We start from the raw sequence: 22,233 nt of genomic DNA, 5'->3' as shown, positions 1-22,233 counted from the left end.
CAGACCGCTTGTGACTTTCGCAACAACAACGAAAAAAAAAAAAACAAAACAACAAAAACAAACAAACGAGGCGAAAGCAAGAGGCCAGGACGCAGCAATCGTTGACGGCCGGCATTTATTTACTTTTTGATTACGAATACACGTAGCTCCCCCCGCCGCCCGCCGTCCTCTGCAGCTGCTGGCTCCTTGGCTGCTGTGCGAAACACTTAACGCCAAAAGTGAGCAAAACAACACTTGCTCTATTAACGCGTCTGCGTGGACCAGTTCGCCGAGCTGTAACCGCGCGAGCGCGCGACCGTCTGAAAATTTATTGAAAAGCATTAAGAGGAAGCCGCCGCAGTGGCCGCCGTTGCCGCCGTTGCCACTCGTTGTCCGTTAACGAGAAACGACGGCAGCAATCGCCGTTGCCATCGCCATCGCCAGCTTAGCCCAATGCATACGTGTGGCTAATTTGCGGTTGCCCGAATGATGATTTACATAGGAGCAGCATCTCGCACAGAAAGCGAGAGCTACCAACAGAACCCAAAATCAAACCAAAAAAAAAAACAAACAAAAAAAAAAACAGAAGTTGAAGAAGAAGCAGCCGCAGCTTGAACTTTGCACATGCAAATTATAGAAATTTCATCGCGGCGCTGGCAGCTTAAACAAATATTGAGATAGTCTCGCGATATCTGGACAGTACACTATCATTAGTTCTGCTGCCTCGCATATTCAAATGCAATAAATCGCCAAAGGTTTTCAGCTTATTTCAGCCTCTTTTTGCAATCAAAAATAAATAAAAATGCTAAAGCTACAAATTCTGGTTAGACATTACTGACTCACAGCTGGCAAATATTGAATACACTTTAAATAGGCAAAATTCTTGAACTAGTCTATATGCTCATGATACTAGATTTAGATGGAGATGATGAAAGATTAGCGTTTTTAGCCGATAGTAGAAGACCCCGAACATCCTTGATGAAAGTTTGAGTTGATCGATCAAGTGATATGGACAATCGATATAAAGTCAATCCGGTATCTTTTGCATTTGCATTTGCAATCCCATATATGTATAGCTAAAACAGGATATAAATACTATTGCTATCTATATACAATATAAACAGTCGAGTCTCGATGGTTTGTACCCACTATATTGAAAATCGTGATAAATAGAAACAAAATTCTATCGCCTTGAAAAAAATCGATCTCGATAATTCTTGATAATTTAATTTTCTGTATAAAGCGAAAAAAAAAAAAAAAAACTGACCACCTTGCCATTTCGAAATATCGGGACCCGACTGTATATATGTATATTTTTATACCCATAGATATTTAAGAATATGGTATATGAATTGCTCGATTCGTCTGAAGTACTTACTTACCCTATGCCATTTACTCAATTCAGTTGTCCATCTACTAACTTCAGTGTCTTCTTCTATCTGCTATGCTGGCTACGCTTTCATCATCCTCGTCTGAATATTGGCTCACCAACTGAAAGCATCTTATCAAAATACAAGTGCGATCAATTTTAGCTTGCCTAATCAAAACTAACATAACTTTACCAAAACTAAATTTTTTCTAATTTTTTTTTTTTCAATATATTCTTAAAGCATAAAACAAAACTTTTTGCATTCTGCTTAATAAATACATATATACATATATAGAAAATATTTTGATAAAACCTAGAAAATATTTTAATACAAACTATTAACAATAATAATAATAACATAATCAATTTCAATATAGTTCTAGGTATAATTCCAAGAAAATTTATTTTTATTTTTTTATAATAGTACGGGTAGTTAAGTAAACCCTTTGTGTGCTTCTTCCAAAAAATCGTATTTGCTGCAGAAAAAAATATTTTTCATAGTACATATAGTTTCTGGGTTTTCTGGCATATTTCAAGAAGAGGTTATTAAATAGATTATGTTTCAAAAAAAAAAAAAAAAAAAAAAAAAAAATATTTCGCTAAGGTTTATGCCTTAGAGAATAATATTCTATATGATTCAAAATATTGTTATATAAGCCTAAGCAAAAATGGCAGCTATAAGATGTAGAATATGCACAAATTCGCATGTACATATGTATAATATGATATATAGACTATATATATCGATTGAAAATTTTGCTCTATATTACAATCAATTTGTATATATGATATACAGTTCTATATAGAAACAGACAAAAGTCTCTAGTGGCATACGCAAGCTGATAATACTCTCTTAGCTAGTGTATTGTAAATCCTAAAGGGGCTTCACGTTTTTTTTTTTTCCCCAACGCATGGAATGCAACAGGAAGGCAAAGGAAGACAAAAACTCGAACACTTTGCTAATTTTATGCTAGACGGCGTTAATATCAAGCTGCCATTTATGGCTTCCGTTTTGGGGCAGCAGCCGCATTTAGCTGATGAGCCAAACAACAGCTAGTTCAAGACACAGACAGACAGACAGACATGCGGACAGAGAGAGCGAGAGGGAGAGCGTCAGATGGGGGCTGCATGCAAATAGAGCTACTTAATTGAAGGCGCCAACAAGCAGCGGGCGGTTGTATTTGGGGCGTGTGGGCGTGGCACTGGTTAAACTCTATACGCAATTGCTGACCTGCTGTGCAGCTGTCGGCTGTTAACAAGGCGAGCAGACGATAAAAACAAAAACAAAATTGAGGAGAGCACAAGTTCGAGTTTGTTGCTTAAGTCATTCGCTGGTTAAGTTCGTTGCTTAAGTCTTTCGTTGCGAACTTTTTGTTTCATTCGCTTGCGCGTTTTCAATTAAAAGCGACGCTAATTTTATCGAACAATGCTGCAAATTTTATGCGCATTTAACAAAGTCGTAATTGATTGTACAAAAGTGAAGGCGTGAAATGCCGCCAGCAGGCAGTCCGCCAGTCGGACAATCGGATGGATGGACAGCTGGACAGCTGGAGCAGTTGGCCAGTCGAGCAGCTAAATTGACAACGAGTACGAATGCGAATACAAGTACGAGTACAAATGCGAATGAGTACTTTATTCATTCAAGCACTCCCCGCGCATAATTCGCATTATCCCAGACGTTGCGGCACAAAAAGAAAGTGCAGCTTAATCGCTCAATTCACGCGACAAAGAGCGAAGAAGAAGATGAAGATGAAGCAGCAGGAGAAACGGATGAAAAAAATGGCAACAAGCAAATGTTTTAAATATTTTTGGTGCATATCGTTTGGCCCGCGCGAGTGAGAGAGAGCGAGAGAGGAAGCTGCGAAATTATCTTGATTGACATTTTATGTCTTTTTAATGAAAGCCAACTTCAAAAGGACAACACGAAATCGTTCGCATCGCACAGCCCACTTTGGCCCCGCGGCCGCATTGTTGGTGGGCGCGCATAAAAATTGTTAACAGTCAAGACAATCAGACAGAGAGAGAGAGAGAGAGAGAGAGAGAGAGAGAGAGAGAAAGAGTGTGTGAGAGAGCGAGAGAGTCCACAAGAACAAGTGTGTAGCGTGTGTAGAGCCACACAAAGAGCCCACGAGATATAATTGTATCTTGCGCTATCTTTGCGGCCAGGTAGAGCTGACAACGCAGCTGTGCAACTAATGTACTTGTCCAGCCACAAAGATGCAGACCTGCCAACTCTACAACTGCAGCGAGACTGGCGGACAGGGACTAGCTAGCATATACCACGCATATCAGTGAGAGTTGTTAGGTAGTTCATATGTGGGAATATAATTTGCTTCATGGGAATACATCTTAGACTCTGCTTATGCCATTTCCATGATCTTCTTCTTCTAGTAAAGATGCAGTTGACAGAAAATGAAACTGATCTTCTAGTATAAACTTCTGAATCACTTGTGAGCCTTATGTGAACCAATACACAATACGATGAGTTGAACTGGTTCATTTATTCAATTCAATATAGTTTAATAATTTAATTGTGATTACAAATTCGCTGCTGAGTCAGCTATGAACCATTTATGTAGCATTTATGAACCACTTTATGCTTGAATCAGTTGAATATTTAACAAAATGTTTCAATTTCTTATTTAGAATATTTTGAATTTGAATTTATTTGAAAAAAATGCGTCAAAAAATTAATTTTTTTTTTTTTTTTTTTGTAACAGCATGTGATTCCTTTACCACTCTTTGCATATTCTGAGCTGAATCGGAGCTAAAACTCTGTTGCTCAAAAATTACTTAAGTTAAGATGCTGCGTCATTTGTGAGCCATTGAACCACTTGTGAACCAATGGAACATTTACTAGTTCTATTCAAATTCACTTCATTATATACAACCCTTCCTTATACGTCTATATGGAAACTTTGGTATGCCATATAATTTTTATAAATTAACAAATGCTGCTAGTCAAAGACAACGACAAATCGAGCATACCCACTTCTAATGCCCACTGGCACTGGGTATGCAGTCAAATGCAGCCAATCTAATCGTTGCTGCATTGGCAAATGTCAAATGACCGCAGTCTCATTCATGAGAGAATCGAGCTCGGGTTTTGCCTTGGCGAGTTTCATTGATAAATAATAAAAAAAATAAAAATAATAAAATAAGAAGTTGAGGAGGGAGGGAAAAAGAACTGAAGACGCTGCGTGCGAGCGATAAGGCGTGGCCGGTTGGCCGACTCGGATACGGATGCGGATAGCATTTGGGTACGTACGACGATTATCGTGTACGGGCTCGGGCTCAGGCTCGGGCTTGGGCTTGGGTTTGGGTTTGAGTTTGGGTTTTTGCGATATGACGAAACACGCGTGAAGAGCGATGAGTGTGGAGCGTCAAACGATTTTGTTATCGTTGTCGCCAGTAACAGTTGCATGGTTTAATTAAAAGGTTATTCGTGTATGTCGCCGTGCGACTGGACTCTAACCCGGATAACCATGTAGATAACACCTGAACAGGAGAAGGAGTTTAAAGAGATAGACAAAGAGGGAGAGAGACAGAGTGAGAAAGAGGCACACACACAGGCATTCAACTCATTTGATTGAGTTGTTTACAGGCAGCGATTGCTGGCTTATCTTAAAGACTTTTTTTTTTTTTTAGTCCGTATTAAGAGCCGCGCTCCCTTCGCTTCCCTGCCGTCCAGCAGCGACCTTGACTGTGGGCTGGCAGTTGATCAAAACTGAAAGTTAGCCGCAAAGAAAAAGCTCATCATCCACGCTTTGGGGTCAGACCACAAAAATGTGCCCACGTTCGTCAGTTGGCCAGGCGGCCAGGTAATTGTTGCTCCACTCCTGCCAGGTGAGAATTGACAAATTTCCATTTCGTCAATATAATCAATAAAGCAACTACAGCAGCAGCGGCAGCAACATCAACTCGTATATTAAAAACAAGTCAAATTCAGCTGGTTGTCAACTGCATGGCTCATAGATACCCTAGAAATAGCGTCGCTGGCTTTGATTTGTAGTGGGGAAATTTGAAACTGAGTTTAAATCTTAAATTAACTTTGCTTCCCAAGTTAGACTCCTTGTACAATTTTCTGAGCCTTAATATAGGTTTTGTTTACTTGATATTTATCGATATTTAAAAATTAACAATGAAAATATCCATTTGTGAGATCATTGTTATTGATATTTGCATAGTAACTGGGTAGAGCTTCAGTCCTTCGATTTCTCCCTATCCATATCTCTATATATCTCCCGATATCTCCCTGGCTATCTCCTGATATCTGTCGATATCTCTCCCAATATCTGTCAATATATCTCCCGATATCTGCCAATATCTCTCTAGATATCTGTCGATCTCTGGATAACTGTTGATATATGTCGATAACTCTCTCGACAACTGTCAGTATCTCTCTCGATATTTATCGATGTCAGTAGAAATCGCGCTTGATATCCTTAGCTATCCATAGCTCTCTATAATTTTGAGCTACCGACTTAGAGTTAAATAATATAGCTTACTGATCTGATATGGATAAATAAATTCGACATTAATATTTATCGAGAGTATTTAAGGTTAATGTGGAAAAACTTAGGCTAATTTTTAGTTATAATCGATGTCTCAGATCGATCTAGAAATTTCCCTCGAGTCAATATAGATCACATATTTTGGCAAGCTACTACCGTAATACTCCTAACAGAGCTTGATTAAGTACAGGGTATGACACCGATTCGTACATTTAAAACAAGTGCAGGCTCTGATATAGAGCTCACACCTCGAAGCATGCACAGTTGTTGTAGTTGTTGTTGTTGTTGTTGGCATCAAGGCCGTTACTTGAAAACCGCTTTCAATTAAACTGGAGCACACTTTTGCCTGCGGTCGAATATAATTATGATCAAAGCAGATCATCATGAGGATCCCTTGCGGCTGCGCCCAGAGTGAAAATGAATTTCCAATGTGGCTCGCGGCACCAAACCGATTCGCATCGAATCGAATCGCATCGAAGCACTTGCTCATCCCAAACGAAGCGAAACAAAATGAAAAAAAAAAAAAAAAAAAAAACAGGTAGTTATTCACTTTTACTCAGATCGCAGCAATCGTCCAATTGCCACTGTCGCAGCGCAACGTTTTAATATTGAAATTGAAACTCTTCTTAATGGAAAGTTATGGCCCCAACTGCATTTATGAATATTGGCACAGAGCTGCAGCTTCTGCTGTTGATGATGATGATGATGATGTTGATGATGATGTTGATGTTGATGTTGATGGTCGCAGATTATGGGTCCACCGGCCTAGCCATTGATAACATACTTACAGCCAACCTATAGGCGCTCAATTAGCTCAAGACCTAAAGAGCTGAAAGCATTAAAAAACGAGAGCAAAAAAGCCAAAGGGCCAAAGCTGCATATGAAAACAATCAACTGCATGGATAAGATAAAAGGAATGTGTCAATAAGAGTTTTGGAGAGTCGGGCTACAAATTTCATTTTATTTACTTGGAAGGAAAAGAGGCGCAGCTTCTGAGAAGCTAGGAGCGGAGAGGCAGTGGAGAAACTCAGAGAAATGCTCATTTGTCATACATATTAAAATTATCCATCATACCTAAATAATCTATCACAGAGATCTTCCTCTAGGGAGCTGAACGATCTTCAAGGAAACTTAGGCTATCTTAGACTATAAAAGCAAATTCTGAATGTTTGTTCTGTTCAGAAAATACTTTTTATAGACTCAACTTTTTCAAGCCGACGAGCTCTACTGACTTTATAATATATATAAATGTAGTGATATCAATTATCTTAGACTTACAGATCTATTAGCTGACATTCATTAAGTGCGTGAAAAATTAAAATTCAATGAATAAATCTGATATATATTGAATTTAATGAACAAATAGATTATATTGAGAGTGAATCATTATGAAAAGCAAAGATTTGTTCTAGCTTATGATCTCATCATACCTCAACTCTATTCATATTACTAGAGGGTCATAAGATCATACAGCTATCAATGCTATCAATACGAAAATTCAATTTCCTTTCTCAATTGGTCTCAAAGCCTATCTCTAACACATGAAAATTTGGATTTATATTAAATTATGATTTATATCATTAATAATTCAGAGTCATCAATCCAAAAATTCAAATTTTATTTCTTAATTGATTAATCATTATTTATATAATTCGTAATTTAGAGTAATAAATCCAAAACTTGAAATGCGAATTCAAAATTAGATTATTATTCACATCATTCCTAAATAATTAACAAATTCAATTCTTACCTCAGCTAGAGTTTAGAGCCCTACTCAACTCAGCGCTCAACTCTATATTAGAAGTGATTCATTATTCAAATCATTCATTCATATATAAATATCTTATATATAAATATCTCTCTCTATATCTCCCCCTATAGATATATCTCTCTATCGTCCTCTCTATATGCCTCTCTCTCTCTCTCTCTCTCTCTCTTTCAATTAATTGTAATTCATTATTCAAACTCATTCACTTACTACTAGTTCAAACACTCTTTGTAGACTCCACTGCAAAAATGTAATCGAAGACGGTTTCAGATCATGTTTTACACATGGCCTCTATCCTCGGAAGGCTTTTATATCTTTGAATTGCAATTGGGGCAACTTTGTTGTTGTTGGTGTAGGGGGCAGGGGGCTGGGCAGGAGCATCTAATAAAAGCAAGCCAGCCGCCAGCAAATTGGCCAAGATTGCCGACGTCTCTGGCCCTGCTGTTCGCTATGTAGCTGTGCTTTGGGCTACTGTGCAGGGATTCTCTTTGTTTATTATTTTTTTTTTTGCCAGCTGCAGTTGCTGCGTGTCGTGACCCGAAGAGTCTTGTCTTGTAATGGATTTTCAGTTACGCGCGGATTGCGTGTGCACCAAGTTTTTGAGGCTGCGAGCTCTGGTTACAGTTTGCGTGTCGTTGGCATTGCCAATGCCATTTGACTTGGTAGCTGGACAACGGGAAGCGGTCAGCGGGGTGCGGGCAGTGGGCAGCGGGCATCTGCTTCATGTGGCTCGTTTCACTTGCAGTTGGCCAACAATTTGTTAACAATTAGCGCGCCAGCCCCACAGGTTCTCCTGCTCCTGCTTCGGCTCCTGCTTTAGCTCTAAGCGCGCTGCTACACTTGTTGCTTGTTGCTGCCCCACAAATGTTGCCCTTTTATGGAGCCCAAACATTAAGAGCCGCATTCCACATTGGCGCACAAAAACAACGCCGGTGGTCGAGTCAGCTTTTGGTTACTGCCATATCATACCATATCATATCAATCATACGCCGTCGTTTCCATATGCTAATGATGGCAATTAATCAATGAGAATCAGTTAAGACGACTCACGCAATCAGCTCATTGAGTCGAGCAGTCAATGTGAGCAGCTCAGTTCTGTTCCTTGCTCTTGCTTCGATTTCGCAATCGCATTCGCATTCGCATTCGCCTTCAACATCCACAGCCACTTGCACTTGTACATTCAGTTCTTCTGCTGCTCTTCCTCTGCAACATCTTCTAGTTCTAATGATGTGCTAAGCTGCAAATATTACGGCTCGTTGCCATGAAAACTAATTGCATTTCGAGAGCCGCATCTAATTGCCAGTTGCCAACGCCTCGCAGCGGCAATTATAGTTTTGTGCGTTGCCCGGCACCTGAAACTATTTTTAATGCCAGCTACTTAGCTGTCTGGCCTGATCTGCTCTGGTCTTGCCTTTTTTTTTTTTTTGGTCTAATTAACTCGACGGCCCCACCCACGGCCGTGCTATTTGGCCGTGCACGTGGCACGGACGTCTCGTACGAAACCAGTTCCTGAATTTTGTGCACTGTGCCGCATTTTGCGACCCGTCGCCAGACTCGTGGCCAGAGTCATGCAAATAATATATAAGTTACTGTGTCAGCAACAGGTGAAATTGTCGCCGTGTGCCCCAAAGACAGTTCGAGACCTGACGCCACCACCACCCCCCCCTCCCGCCTTGCCATCCCCAGTCAACGCCATGCCATATAGGTAGCTGCCCAGCCACTGGGCAAGTCCAAGTCAATGTCAAAGTGTTGCCTGCTTGCCTTACAACAAAGTTAATTGCGCTGCACGCGCACGCCAAGATCCAGCTCCCAGCTCCCAGGGCTCGACTCGACTCGACTCGACTCGACTTGACTTGGCTTGGCTTGACTCGACTCGTGTGTGCCATATCAAGTTTCCCCCGTGTCAACTGTGGAGCCCAGTCGCACAGTGGGACGAGTGTGAGGAACTGAGTCAAAGACTGATGAGTGTAGGAAGACATTTATATAACTCTTTGAAGTCGGCATCTATTAATGAGATAATTTTAGATTTCTAGCAAAGTGTATTCTGTTCTATATTCTATATTCTACTTGGGCTGAGTTCATATTGAGGAAATAATATGGATGAATCGCAACATAATTCAGACATACAGAAATTTTATTTAGCTACCAAACCCCAACGAATTGCAAGCATTTTTCTGATATAATTGTTATAATTAGTTGAGATTGGTCAGACATTTTATCAAACAGAGACTTAGAGAAGAGAAATGCTTGCAAATTGTTCGGGCTTAATCTGGTTCAGCTGTTGAATCTATCATATAAAACCAGCTCAAAGTTAAAATATAAGGAAATCATTCTTTAATGTATCATATGAGATAGAGTTATATAATATGATACATACATGGTTATTTATAATACATTCATATTTATGTTGATTGCAATGTATTTCAAATAGACAAATAGTCTACAGATCGTTCACAGATAACTTACCTATAAAATGTACTATCTTAAGCTCTATTAACGTGAGACCGAGTGCATGACATATGCTACATATGCGACATATATATGTAGTCTCTTCTCTTTCAAAGACAAAACTTCTTTACAAGCTGCTTAAATGAATTTTCCTTTAATCTAACTTGTTAAGCACATTTTTAACATAATCTGAAATTAAACATAAATTCAGTAATTAAATATTTGTTTGCATACTTTTTAAATAATCTGAATTAAAGCATAATTAGTCTATATAAAATTCTAAAAATCTCAACTAAAATTTTATTAGTGATTTTTGCAAGTTTGAGGATATTGGATAATATTTTTAGGATATTGCAAAATAATGTTGAAGAAAATATTTTGAAGAAATTGTATATAAAAATTTTTTTCAGAAAACTTTATTATATTTGGAATGTTAATCATAAATACTTAAGAAAATTTTCATAAAACAGAAATTCGAAAATCTTACGTTAAATTAAAAAAAAAAAAAAAAATTAAAATTACAGAAGAGTACCTATGTAAAAATGTTATTGGATAAAAATTATATTGGATATTTCAACAGCTTATATTCAGCTATATCACAGCTAACGATAATAAATCGATAATGTATCGATAACTTAAAGAGCTGCTGTGGTATATCGGAAATGCTACTGCTCTTCTGTCATCAATGTAAGAAATTCTATAGATACATAAATCGTTTATTTGCCATACTTGTCAATCGATAATTCTACAATTCTTTTGTCACATTTTCCATGGAGCTTGCACCACTGTGCGCCTGTGACTGCCACCGTCGTTGTGGTTGTCATTAGTCCGCTGCACTTGCTGTTGTAATTGTGACAGGAGCAACGAGCACGGATCGCCGTGAGGGCCAAGAGACAGTGGGCAGCCGGGCAGCCGGGCAGCTGAGGAGCACTGGTGGCGGCGGCGGTGGTGGTGGTGGTGGTGCGCGGCTGGCAGTGCGATCGTCGTGAGTGCCAGAAGCTGATTTCAGCGGCGGCGGCTACCGATAAGCGGCAACTGCAGCGACTGACAGACGCGTTGATTGGTTTTGCTGGCAGAAGCGTGCAGCAAGACACTCAGAGCGAACGAGCGGGGAGGTGGCAGGGGACAGGGCAAGCAGAGACGGATAGCTGTGGTACACAGAGACATGTAAATTGCACGCGAGTGCAGTACAAAAAGGAAAAAAAAAACTGGTACAATTTTCGGTATTTTTTTCGAGTTAATTTTGTAGTTCAGTTGTCAGCCGTTGCTTCCGCTCCCGCTCCTGCCCCAGCTCCTGCCACTGTTCCAGCATCATCTTCATTGCTGCTGCTGATGTTGCTGTTGTTGTTGTTGATTATATTTTGTTGATAGTTACAGCCTGGCAACGCCCCGTGCTGCGCGCTTGTTTGTAGCCGCATTTGACAACTTTTTGCATAATTACAGAGGCCGGCGGCAAGGCTCGGCTCGATTGCTTAATGGATTTGGGGGCCATTCATAAATTGTTGGCCAAAGTATCGATACTGGCGATGTATCGATATGGCAGCAATAACAACAATAACTATGGAAGGTGTTGGCCAATTCAATCACACGAGATATAAAGAGGAGGAGGAGAGAGAGAGAGACAGCAGCTCTTTTTTTTTTTTTAAGTGCTGCTGCACATTGATTTAATGCAATGCGAAAACAAATTGTTATGTTTTGGCTGCCGCAACACGGCCGCAATTAATCAAAAGCTCTCGCATTACAATTAATCAAAAATGCACTGCAAATATGGTGGTTCGGCTCCTGCTCCTGCTGCTGCTTCTACTCCTGCTGCTGCTGCTGCTGCTGCTGCTTGTGCTGGCCATAAATATCACTGCGAATGTGGCCAATAGAATTGACGGCGGCGTCAAAATGCGCACCTTAGAAGTCCAACAGCCGCTGACAGCCGCCCATAAATCAGCAAAGCGAACCAACACACACACACACACAAGCACAGAGCTAGAGAGTGACAGAGAGAGGTAGAAAAGAGAGGGAGAGAGACAGGGCGAGCGAGCGTGATCTTCATCAGAGTGGGTGTCGAATGGTTCACCGCTCGAACGGGAGCTGAAACGTGAGCTGGAGCTGAGACCTGAGTGGACGCGGCTTTTAGGCTTTTATGTGCACATCAGGCGGCAATTTGATGGCCATGAACGATTGACAGTTGCTGTCAAAACAATTGATGATAGCCAAGAGAGAAAGAGAGAGAGAGAGAGAGAAGGAGAGGGAGAGAATGGGTGAAAGAGGTAAACGAAATGAGGCGAACAAACAGAAGCATGTGAAGCGATCTATAATCATCAAAGCTTAATATGTAATAATCAATTTATAATGCAAGTTAATCATAGAGAAGAGAGGAAGAGAGGCAAATGAAGGATAGGATAAAGAACTTCAATCAGAAGGTTACAAAATAAGATAGACTTGAAGAGAGAGGGAGAAATGCGGATGTGCGTGAGAGACTGAGAGAATGGAACATGGAGAAAAGAGAAAGAAAAGACACAGAATAAAGAGAGAAAAGAAATCAGGAGAGAAAGAGAGAGTCAAATAGAGAGAAGCAGGGAAGCGGAAGGAGAAAAGGCTGAGTGAAAGACTGAGACGGAGAGAAGCTTAGACAAGGAGCAAGAGAGATCGTGAGAGAGATAGAGAAGTAAAATAGTAAAAATACAGAAACTGAAAGAGAGAGAGAGAGAGAGAGAGAGAGAGAGAGATAGACGAAGAGGAAATTGGAAATACAAAAGGCTTAAGAGGTTTTGCGAAAAGAGTGCCAAATGAATTACATGTCAAAGAAGATATTAAAATAGAGAGACACAGATAGAATTATCAGAGATGGAAGCATCCCTATAATTAAATATAGATAGTTCCTACCAACAGATATATGCTAAATAGCAATAGGTTATTCCAAGAGAGGTATACGAAGTATAACAGTGGGGATCAGCGATCAACACCAAATGATCATTACAAGGAATTTTTAGCTGTTATCAGCTCTACATATTTCTTTATGACGAGTAGTCTAAGATTCCGATTCAATCTGTACTTTGACTTTAGCCGATTAACTCATCATCATCTAGGTACAAACCTATCAAATGTCAATATTCCTGATGTTCAGTATTGAAAGATATAAGAAAATTTCGCTGTAAGTAATACATATATCAAATGTATGTGTATAATACTTTTAATTGTCAGACGGTACAGCATGCTAAACATATGTCTATATTCAGCTAGAAGTACCATTGAGAAATACCATCCTCAGCAATGAAATCAATAATACATTTTCAACTGATTAAGAATTATCGTACGATTTATATGAAATCTGTATATCTATAAGATATTACGGCTTCTTTATTTTTTTCTCCAAATTTTCTGTAATTCTCAAGTTCACTCTGGTTCTCAATAAATAACTTTCGCCTTTACCCTCAACGTTATTAAGCAGAAAAAAAAGACATCAAGATGACACAGTCGAATTTTGATTAACATTAAACTTATGCAAAGTGCAAGAGCAATAATGAAAATGACAACAACAACAACAACAGCTACAACATTAAGGGTTAAAAAAGTCTTGGACAACAACAAATACCTGGAAGCTCGACCTTGGCTTGGGGCGCGTCAAAAATCGTAACGCCAAGTGTCTGAAAGTTGGCAAGCTAAAAAAAAAAAGACAACAAAAACAACAAAGTGGCACTGCGAATATTCGAATGATCGTCGCCGTCTGACCGAAAAGGAGTTCCAGGAGCTGCGCGAAAAAAAAAAAAAAAACACACACACACACAGAGTAAAAATAATAATAATAATAAAAAAAATAAAGGTAGACGCTGGCGATGGCGAAATGATGATGCGATGTCAAGTTATTGACAGGCCAGAGTCGATATTAATGACGACTTCATCTCGCGATTCTGGCACCGTTCCGCCCTGTGTGAATGCATTTCGGATTGCCATTTCGGATTCGGGCGGGATTCATATTTCGTATTTCGCATTTCGCATTTGGGATTGTGAATTCGTTTTGTTGCTCAACGTGTCTTACTAGCAATTATGAGAGCGGGCACAAATATTATTCAACTAGGCTTCATCTCGCTCTCTCTCTCTCTCTCACTCTATCTCTCTGTCTCCCTCGCTCGCATATTTATAAGCCAACATGTCAACATAATTTATATTAAATTTTTGTGTCAGATAATGATAGCGCCTGCTGCCGATCGCTAAATATATCTGCATGCTGCATACATATATAGGTATATATGTATGTATATGCCTATATACATACATATATGTTGTTGCTCGACCTGTCTCCAGCTCAGTCTCACCTGAGCCACCGAAAAAGGCTTAAAGCCCCCAACAACAGCCACAAGAGGCTTTGCCAACGGTGGCGGCATCCACAGAGCTGGCTGCTCTTAATGCCAGCTTTGGGAACTCTGGGATCCAACAGCTAAGTGAGCAGCTTTGTCTCCATGGCCGTATTCATATTATTTTGAGAATTCTCAAATGCAATTCTTCACATAAGATGCTAGGCTAAGGAACTGTGCGTACAGAGCATAACTAAAATAATTTCCACACTCTATTTAGCGTTTCATACGAGAGCCCATAAACTTAACAAAAACAAGTAGCTCAAACAATTAAGTAAAACTATTTTAATCTCTTGCATAGGAAATTTGAGGTCTGTAAGTCTGCAGACTTGTGCTTAGAGCTACTTATGAACTAGTTCTCAAGTTATACTCAAATCTATTCCTTTTAAACTACAAACAAAATTAATTTCCTCAATATATATCAAATTGTATTTATACATGTCTGTCTGTTTACCTCGTTTCGGAACCACTAATGAACTAGTTCATAATACATGCCTAAGATTATTTCATTAAATCAACAATCGCAAATAATTTTCTCATATAGGGTAGATTTATGCATTTCTGCATATTTCGTTCCGGAACCACAAATGAACTAGTTTGTTATGCACGCCCAAATCCACAATCGAGAGTAATTTTCTTGTATATGGTACATTTATGCATGTCTGCTTACTTCGTTTCGGAACCATGAATGAACTAGTTCATAATGCATGCCCAAATTTATTTCATTTAATCTACATACAATTGGAAGTAGGTATCTTGTATACTACTATACGCATTTACTTCGTTTCGGAACCACTAATGAACTAGTTCATAATATATGCCTAAATTTATTTCATTATATCTAAAGCCGCAATTAATTACTTTGTATATACTACACTTATGCATTTCTGCATATTCGCTTTGGAATTACTAATGAACTAGTTCTTAAGATAAACCTAAGTTTATTGCTTTGTACTTTCAATCAAATGCCATAAAACTCTGAGATATTTCCATGATATAGTTAGGTTAATTTCACTTCGAACCACTTGTTCATATTCATATTCTTTCGACCAACCAACAGATAGATAGATAGATAGATAGATAGATAGATAGATAGATAGATAGATATATAGATATTGAATTGTTTTTGCTTTTTATAGTGTTATATTTTCAACTAACCTATCAGTTGCGTGATTGGGATTGGAGCCATTTAAGAACTGGTGTAGTACCTATGAACCTATGGTTTACATATAAGCCAAAAGCTAGAGCTTTTGAGCTAGGTCTGATCCTTCTTCATAAAGTTTTATGAATTGAGCTTCTTACACATCGATTCATTGATTCGATTCAGAACCATTTAAAACTAGTTCAATTGATTTAAATCTCAGTTCAGTTTAACTTAAGAAATATTGCATATGATTATATCTTGAATGCACTGAACCACCAACTGTACTAGTTCACATAAATTGTTCACAATTAGCATTTAACACATATTAGCTCACATAAATTCACTTTCAATAGCTGCAAAATTCTTAAGTTAGAGCATTGACTGATCGGCTCAGTTTGGTTAACCGTTATTGTGGCCTGTTCAGGCGGCATTAAGCGTGCCGCAACGCCGCGAACCGGCCCGGTTAACGTTCGAATGGAACGCGACCAAGAAAAAAACAGAAACAAAAACAAAAACAACGTAAAAAATAATTCACAATTTATATATGAACGATGCGAGCAGGCAAACAGTCTCAAGAAGTGGAAGAAGAGGAAAACCAATGCAGGAAAACTAAAAATTGTGCAAAACGAATTTCTATTGCGCCAACAGAGGAGCCGATGCGAATCAAATGTTGGGCAAAACAGTTTAACCAAAGCGAAATGCAATACGAATTGAATTTGGGCCTCGGCCTGGGATTCAACTTTGACCAGATGTTCGGCTGAATGCAAGCGGCAAACGCAATGCTATGCAATATCCCGCTGCTGCGGCTGCTGAAGTGCTAAATGAGGCACAGCGTGGTCAGCGCTGTCCGCTCTGGTACGGTGCGGTGCGGTACGGTTGGGCTCGCTATTGGACCATTGGGCCATTGAGGTGCGAATGTCAAACGCTTTGACACGGTTGCGGCCTGGCGTGCAGCCAGAGTTGACTCCGACAGCGTCAATGGCCAACAATGGCCAAGAATGGCCAAGAATGCCAAATGCTAAATGCTTTCGAGTGCGCGTTGCTACGCACCGACCTTCGTTGACAACGGGACGTTGGCCATAAAGGACTAACGGGCATTAGCAGTGGAAGTGTTAATAGTTAAATGCAACCGGGCGGGGTGTTAATGCGACCTGACCCTGACTGCCAAGCAGGCAGGCAGGCAACCAGGCAGCCTGGCAGGCAGGCAACATTTGTCGTTCAGCCAGCTCCTAGGCGAGGCAGCTCACAAGCAAATGGGAGCAGATGGGAGCAACTGCTCCAAAAAGCAAGGCACACGAATGGCCAAGCAACCGGTTCGCAGCCGGCACGCGACAGCGACCAAAGCAACAGACAGAGAGAGAGAGAGAGAGAGCGAGCGAGCGAGAGGGGGAGAGGGAGAAGTAGTGAGAGATAAAGCTGAAGAGCGGCAGCCAGTCAATGGACACAGACATATAATCAAAAGCAGCTGCCCGAACAGCAACAACAACAAGAAAAAAGAAGAAGCAGCAGCAGCAAAGGAAGCTGAAAAGCAACTCGAGTGAAGCAAGCATTAAAAAAAAACTCTTCCCAGTCTCAAACTCACTCAAGACTCTTCCCAGCTCAAAGAGAGCGAGTGAGTGCATGAGTGAGTGCGTGAATGAGTGAGTCGCTTGACTTTGAGTGCATCGTCGCATTTGTTCAGTTTGAGCAACTCTGATCCTTGAGCGGATGCTGTCTGGTTGGCTGCGCTGCGCCGTTTGCACCTTTTGTCTGGAACACAGGTAGCCGCTGCTGCTGCTGCTGCTGCGGCAGGTGAGAATTGCGGCTACGCGCTGTCCTATAAATAGCGCGCACGGCGCAGGGAAGGGCATCAGAACAGCGACAGAGCTCGCAGAGCCAACTACCAAAAGATCAGCTCAAACTACAAGAACTAAAGAAGCCAAACTCAACCAAAATCAAGATGGCATTAGGCAGCGAGAATCAAAGCCAGAGTCTCTCTCTCTACCATCAGCAGCAGAAGCAGCAGCGGCAGCAGCAGCAGCAGCAGCGGATGGCGCCCTATGCCAAGCCGAGCAGCTATTTGCAGCAGCAGCAGCTCGATGACGACGATGAGCCGCTGCAGCTGCTGGGCGGCGGTTCGGTGGTGCGTCGCAATGCTAGAGAGCGCAATCGCGTCAAGCAGGTGAACAATGGCTTTAGCCAGCTGCGCCAGCACATACCCGTTGCCATCATTGCCGACCTGAGCAATGGCAGGCGCGGCATTGGACCCGGCGCCAACAAGAAGCTGAGCAAGGTCAGCACCCTGCGCATGGCCGTGGAGTATATTAGGCGGCTGCAGCGCGTCATCGATGACAACGATCGGCAGCACAAGCAGCAGCAGCAGCAACTGTTGCTACCACAGCAGCAGCAGCAGCAGCAACACCAGCCACAGCAACAGCAACAGTTTGCCCAACAGCAGCAACACTTCAACTACCAGCAGCAACAGTTGCAGCAACAGCAGCAGCAACTCTATGCGCTGCAACAGCAGCTGCAGCTCATCTCGCCCAGCTCCAGCACGTGCTCATCATCAGCCGGTTCGACCAGCAGCTCCAGCTTCGATTCATCCTATTTCGCCTGCGCTCCTGCTCAGCTCAAGCAGGAGGAGACGAGCGCCGGCGGCTACGAAGATTATCCCAATAACTCGTGCAGCTCGGGCGCCGAGGATGACGACATACTCGACTATATATCGCTCTGGCAGGACGATATGTAAGCAATAGAGACACAATTCCCTACAACAACAACAACAACAACTAGTCAAGTTTTAACCACCTCAAGTATTACCTCAGCCAACGCTCAAGTATTTATTTTAATATTAAGCACATTTTTTTTTTTCAAACTCTTTTTTTTTTTTTTGTTTTACAAACACTTTGTACAAATTAGTTTTAAGTGCGCTGAATGTGCCTGTTCTTTATATAGTTTATAAGACTGCCTATTCCTAAGAACTAGCTTAACATGGAAGACAATTAGCTGTAAGAAATTCATATTTTTTTTCCTTAAACCTAAGCAAACACATGGAGGACACTAAACTGATACTTATAGTAAAAAAAAAGTTATTATAAAAAAAAACAACAATTTTTATCTATTTATTTGGGAAAGAAAAAACTTGGGAATGTGAATCTGGCAATTCTTTGTGGCTGCAATGAAGTTAGCTGAAATTTTATATTAGATTTGAATATATGAATGAACTCAATTAGGAATTCGAATTGTGAACATTTAATTATGAAACTCGATTAAATAAAATGAAATTATGAAATAATAAATTTAATTAAATTTGAATTTCGACTCAAGCTTAAGAGTTAAATATAATTACGATTCAACTGATAATGATAATAACTGAAAAATAAAATTAAGCGTACATCGTAGAGTCATTCTGAATTTTTATGTATCTTCTGTCTATGGTACTAACTCACTCGTAGAGCTATATACAGAATAATTATATGTTATATATAAATACATCCATCAGTTTACGAACTATATATGATATGGTATAAAAGTTGACCCTACCCAAGTGAGCACTACTGGATTATCCAATATTATATTTCAGGACAGAGCACAAAGAATGGAGCTAAGGTGACGAATAGATTAGATTACTACGAAAGCAAGAAATTTCTTTAGCTTTACGGGCAACATTAACATTCTTTATACTGAAACTTAGAGTAAAAAAAAAAAAATATTGGAAAAAATAAAATAAAATAATAAAATAAAAATTTTTTGCCTCTTTATTTGGAAAGGAAAATGCTTAATAATGTTACTTATTATATATATTGCTTTCATAACACGCCATAATTTTTATATAGCTTTAAAGATGAACTTAATATTCAAATATGAAGAACTTGTTCTTGCTAATATCCAAAAATAATTTCATATAGATATACATATAAATTTAATATTCAAATATGAGAAATTTTACTTAGTTCTTTTTCAACTTTCAACTCAATTTGGCCAATCAATTGCAAAAAAATAAACTCAATTTTAACACACACAATGAATATTGAATTTCGTATACATATGTAGCATAATAAACTCCCTTCGATTACCGTTACGCTACGTCCTACTGGCGACAAATTGTGCCGAAACGAAAAATGACTGCGCAGATTATGCAAACGATTTGGCCTGACCAAAAGAGCTGAAAGAAGCGCAACAGAGAAGTTAAATTACTTGATGCATTTTTGCATATGCGAAGGTTAAACAACCAAATTGTTTATATGCCGCCAATTCCAGCAGATCGATCGATCGCTCGCCGGATCGATGCTTTCAATTGAACTAATTTTGAGATATGCGCAAAATGCAGCAACAATTTTGCATATGTTAAGGTAAATGTATATAAATATATGTGTATATATGTATATATATATATATATATATATATATATATATATATATGTGCAAGATCGCCCCCGACAAGCGAGCCAAGCAATTGTCTTTGGAGCTGAGCTGTTTTGGGGAGCACAGCTTGGAACGGAAGCTGGCCTTTGCAATTCGCGATGCTTCAAAGCAGATAAGCAGCAAAGCAAAGCCGACAAGCTGGCATCCATACATTTATATATACTTAAGGGTATATATACATATATAAAGGGATATATATATATATATATATATATATATTTGCACAGATCCGGGCTAAGCGGATGCGTCTGTTCTAGTCAAGAACTTTTGTGCTTAAGCAACAAAAGACTCCCACGCGCATTTCCGCTGCAGCTCTTCCTATCTCCCTCACTCTCTCTCTCTCTCTGACTCTCTCTGTCGCTCCCTCTGTCGCTGTCTCTGTCTCTGTTTACGGCTGCCATTAATAGATAAATGAATTGGCTTACGCATTTCCGTCACTTGCCGTGGGGTCAATTGTGGGTCAAGCAGGGCGCAGGGAACGCATTGTTTTTTAATGCCAATTTCGAGAGTTGTAGTCGTTGTTGTTGTTGCTGTTGCTTGTCTTGTTGTTGTTGGGGTCTCGTTGCAATCAATTCGCAACGCAGCCAGCAGCTAAACGAACGGTTTGCCTGTTCATGTAGCTTCAGTTTTCAGCCTCAGCCTCAGCCTCAGCTTCAGCTTCAGCTTTTGCTTCGGTTTCGGTTTCTGTTTTTCTTTTTTTGGGGCCACATCTTCATGGCGCATTTATCGAATTGTTATTTCCGGTTTTTGTTTTTGCTTTTCTTTTCATATACCCTGTGCTAAATCAAAAATATTCACTACAGCGCGAAAATACAAAATGCATCTAAGCTATGGAGAATCTTAGGCAATTTTATTTGTCTTTAAAATCTACCAAAAGCAAAGATTTGCCGTTACGAAGAAAAAAATTTACATAATGTATTATAATCCATGCAGATTATTTATATTAAATTATTTAGTCTAAAATTATTCACTGTGACTTGAAAATTTGAAAAAAAAAAGAAAACTACAACAAAATGTTAAATCTCTACTTGCTAAAGATCTTTGGTACTAACTGAAAGATTAATTCTAGTTAGTTTATGTTTAGATTTTGTTGACCAAAGAACAGCAGGATGCTTATCTATAAATTTAAAATACTTAAAATACTTAAATATAATATTAAATAGGTATATCAGAATTTTTTAAACTTAGCTTGAGAGCTTAAAGAGTTAAAAAAAAAATAAATAAAAACAAAATTTTGTAAATATTTAATTAAAATATAAAAAATATTGTTTTATGAAATTTGTATTTAAATCTAACCAGACTTTTTTTAATGAAAATTGAATATCAGTTAACACTCATACTGAAATCAAAGAGGTTCAAAGCGGAACCTCGATGTCTAGCCTCAACATTTCGACTCGACTCGGCTCTTGTTATACCCAGTATTCTACCCATATAAATCAGGCACAGATTGAGCAATCATACCTTAATTTTCACTAACATTGCAATGGAACAATTTTAATTAGTTCTTTCATTATAAACGTACATAAAAAATTTCGTAAGATTTCCACAAAAAATGCAATAAGAATTAGCTATACCAAAACTCTACAGGGTAACTGCTAGTCATGCCAAGAATTGCATAACTATATGCAACACTTGTTGCACTTGGACTGCAAATAATGTATGCAGCAAAGGCACAAAATCCGAGCCCAAAGATGAGATACAACAACATCATCAATAAGCTGACGAAGGGGTTAAGGAAGAGGGCAATGGCCAGAGAAGAGGGGGGGAGGTGGGTAGGAAGCGGATTTGGGTCTCTGGTGGCGGTCGCATTGGGCGACATACGACAAAACTGGTGCAAAATCGAACGCTCTTTGTGTGAACTTCATAAAATGTTTGACAACGAGCGAGCAGAACACGAATGTACATGCACATGTATATGTATATGTGTATGTATAATGTATATGTATGTATGCATGCAGAATTGCAGGCAAACAAATGCAAGAGGCCCTGGCTGCGAATCTTTACATGCGCCTGCAAGAGACCCCGAATAAATTTATGATTTATTAAGGATGCTCTGATTACAACACGCCAGCCAGCAGCAGCAGTCCAGGGAGAGTGGGAGAGCGGCAAGGGGGGGGCAAGCTTTGGGTACCTGCAAAAAGCAGCCTGACTGATGTCTCGTAAATAACAGTCGCATAAAAACAGTTGAGGCAGCCGCAACAAGTGAGTTATTTGTTTAACATGAACAGCGAACACGTTTTTGACTCACAAATGTTGACAAA

General features: G+C 39.6%; 1 protein-coding gene across 1 annotated transcript; it reads left to right on the top strand.

Annotated features, from left to right (window-relative positions):
• The first annotated feature begins 17,430 nt into the window (after positions 1-17,430).
• On the top strand, positions 17,431-18,732 carry LOC6585995 (achaete-scute complex protein T5). The gene has a single exon (XM_032733142.2). The coding sequence runs from the start codon at positions 17,508-17,510 to the stop codon at positions 18,294-18,296; it is 789 nt and encodes a 262-aa protein (XP_032589033.2). The 5' UTR covers positions 17,431-17,507; the 3' UTR covers positions 18,297-18,732.
• The last annotated feature ends 3,501 nt before the right edge of the window (positions 18,733-22,233 follow it).

The sequence above is a fragment of the Drosophila mojavensis genome, unplaced genomic scaffold, assembly GCF_018153725.1.
Source record: "Drosophila mojavensis isolate 15081-1352.22 unplaced genomic scaffold, ASM1815372v1 contig_136, whole genome shotgun sequence".
Taxonomy (NCBI): Eukaryota; Metazoa; Arthropoda; class Insecta; order Diptera; family Drosophilidae; genus Drosophila; species Drosophila mojavensis.
This window is presented reverse-complemented; position numbering and strand designations above follow the sequence as displayed.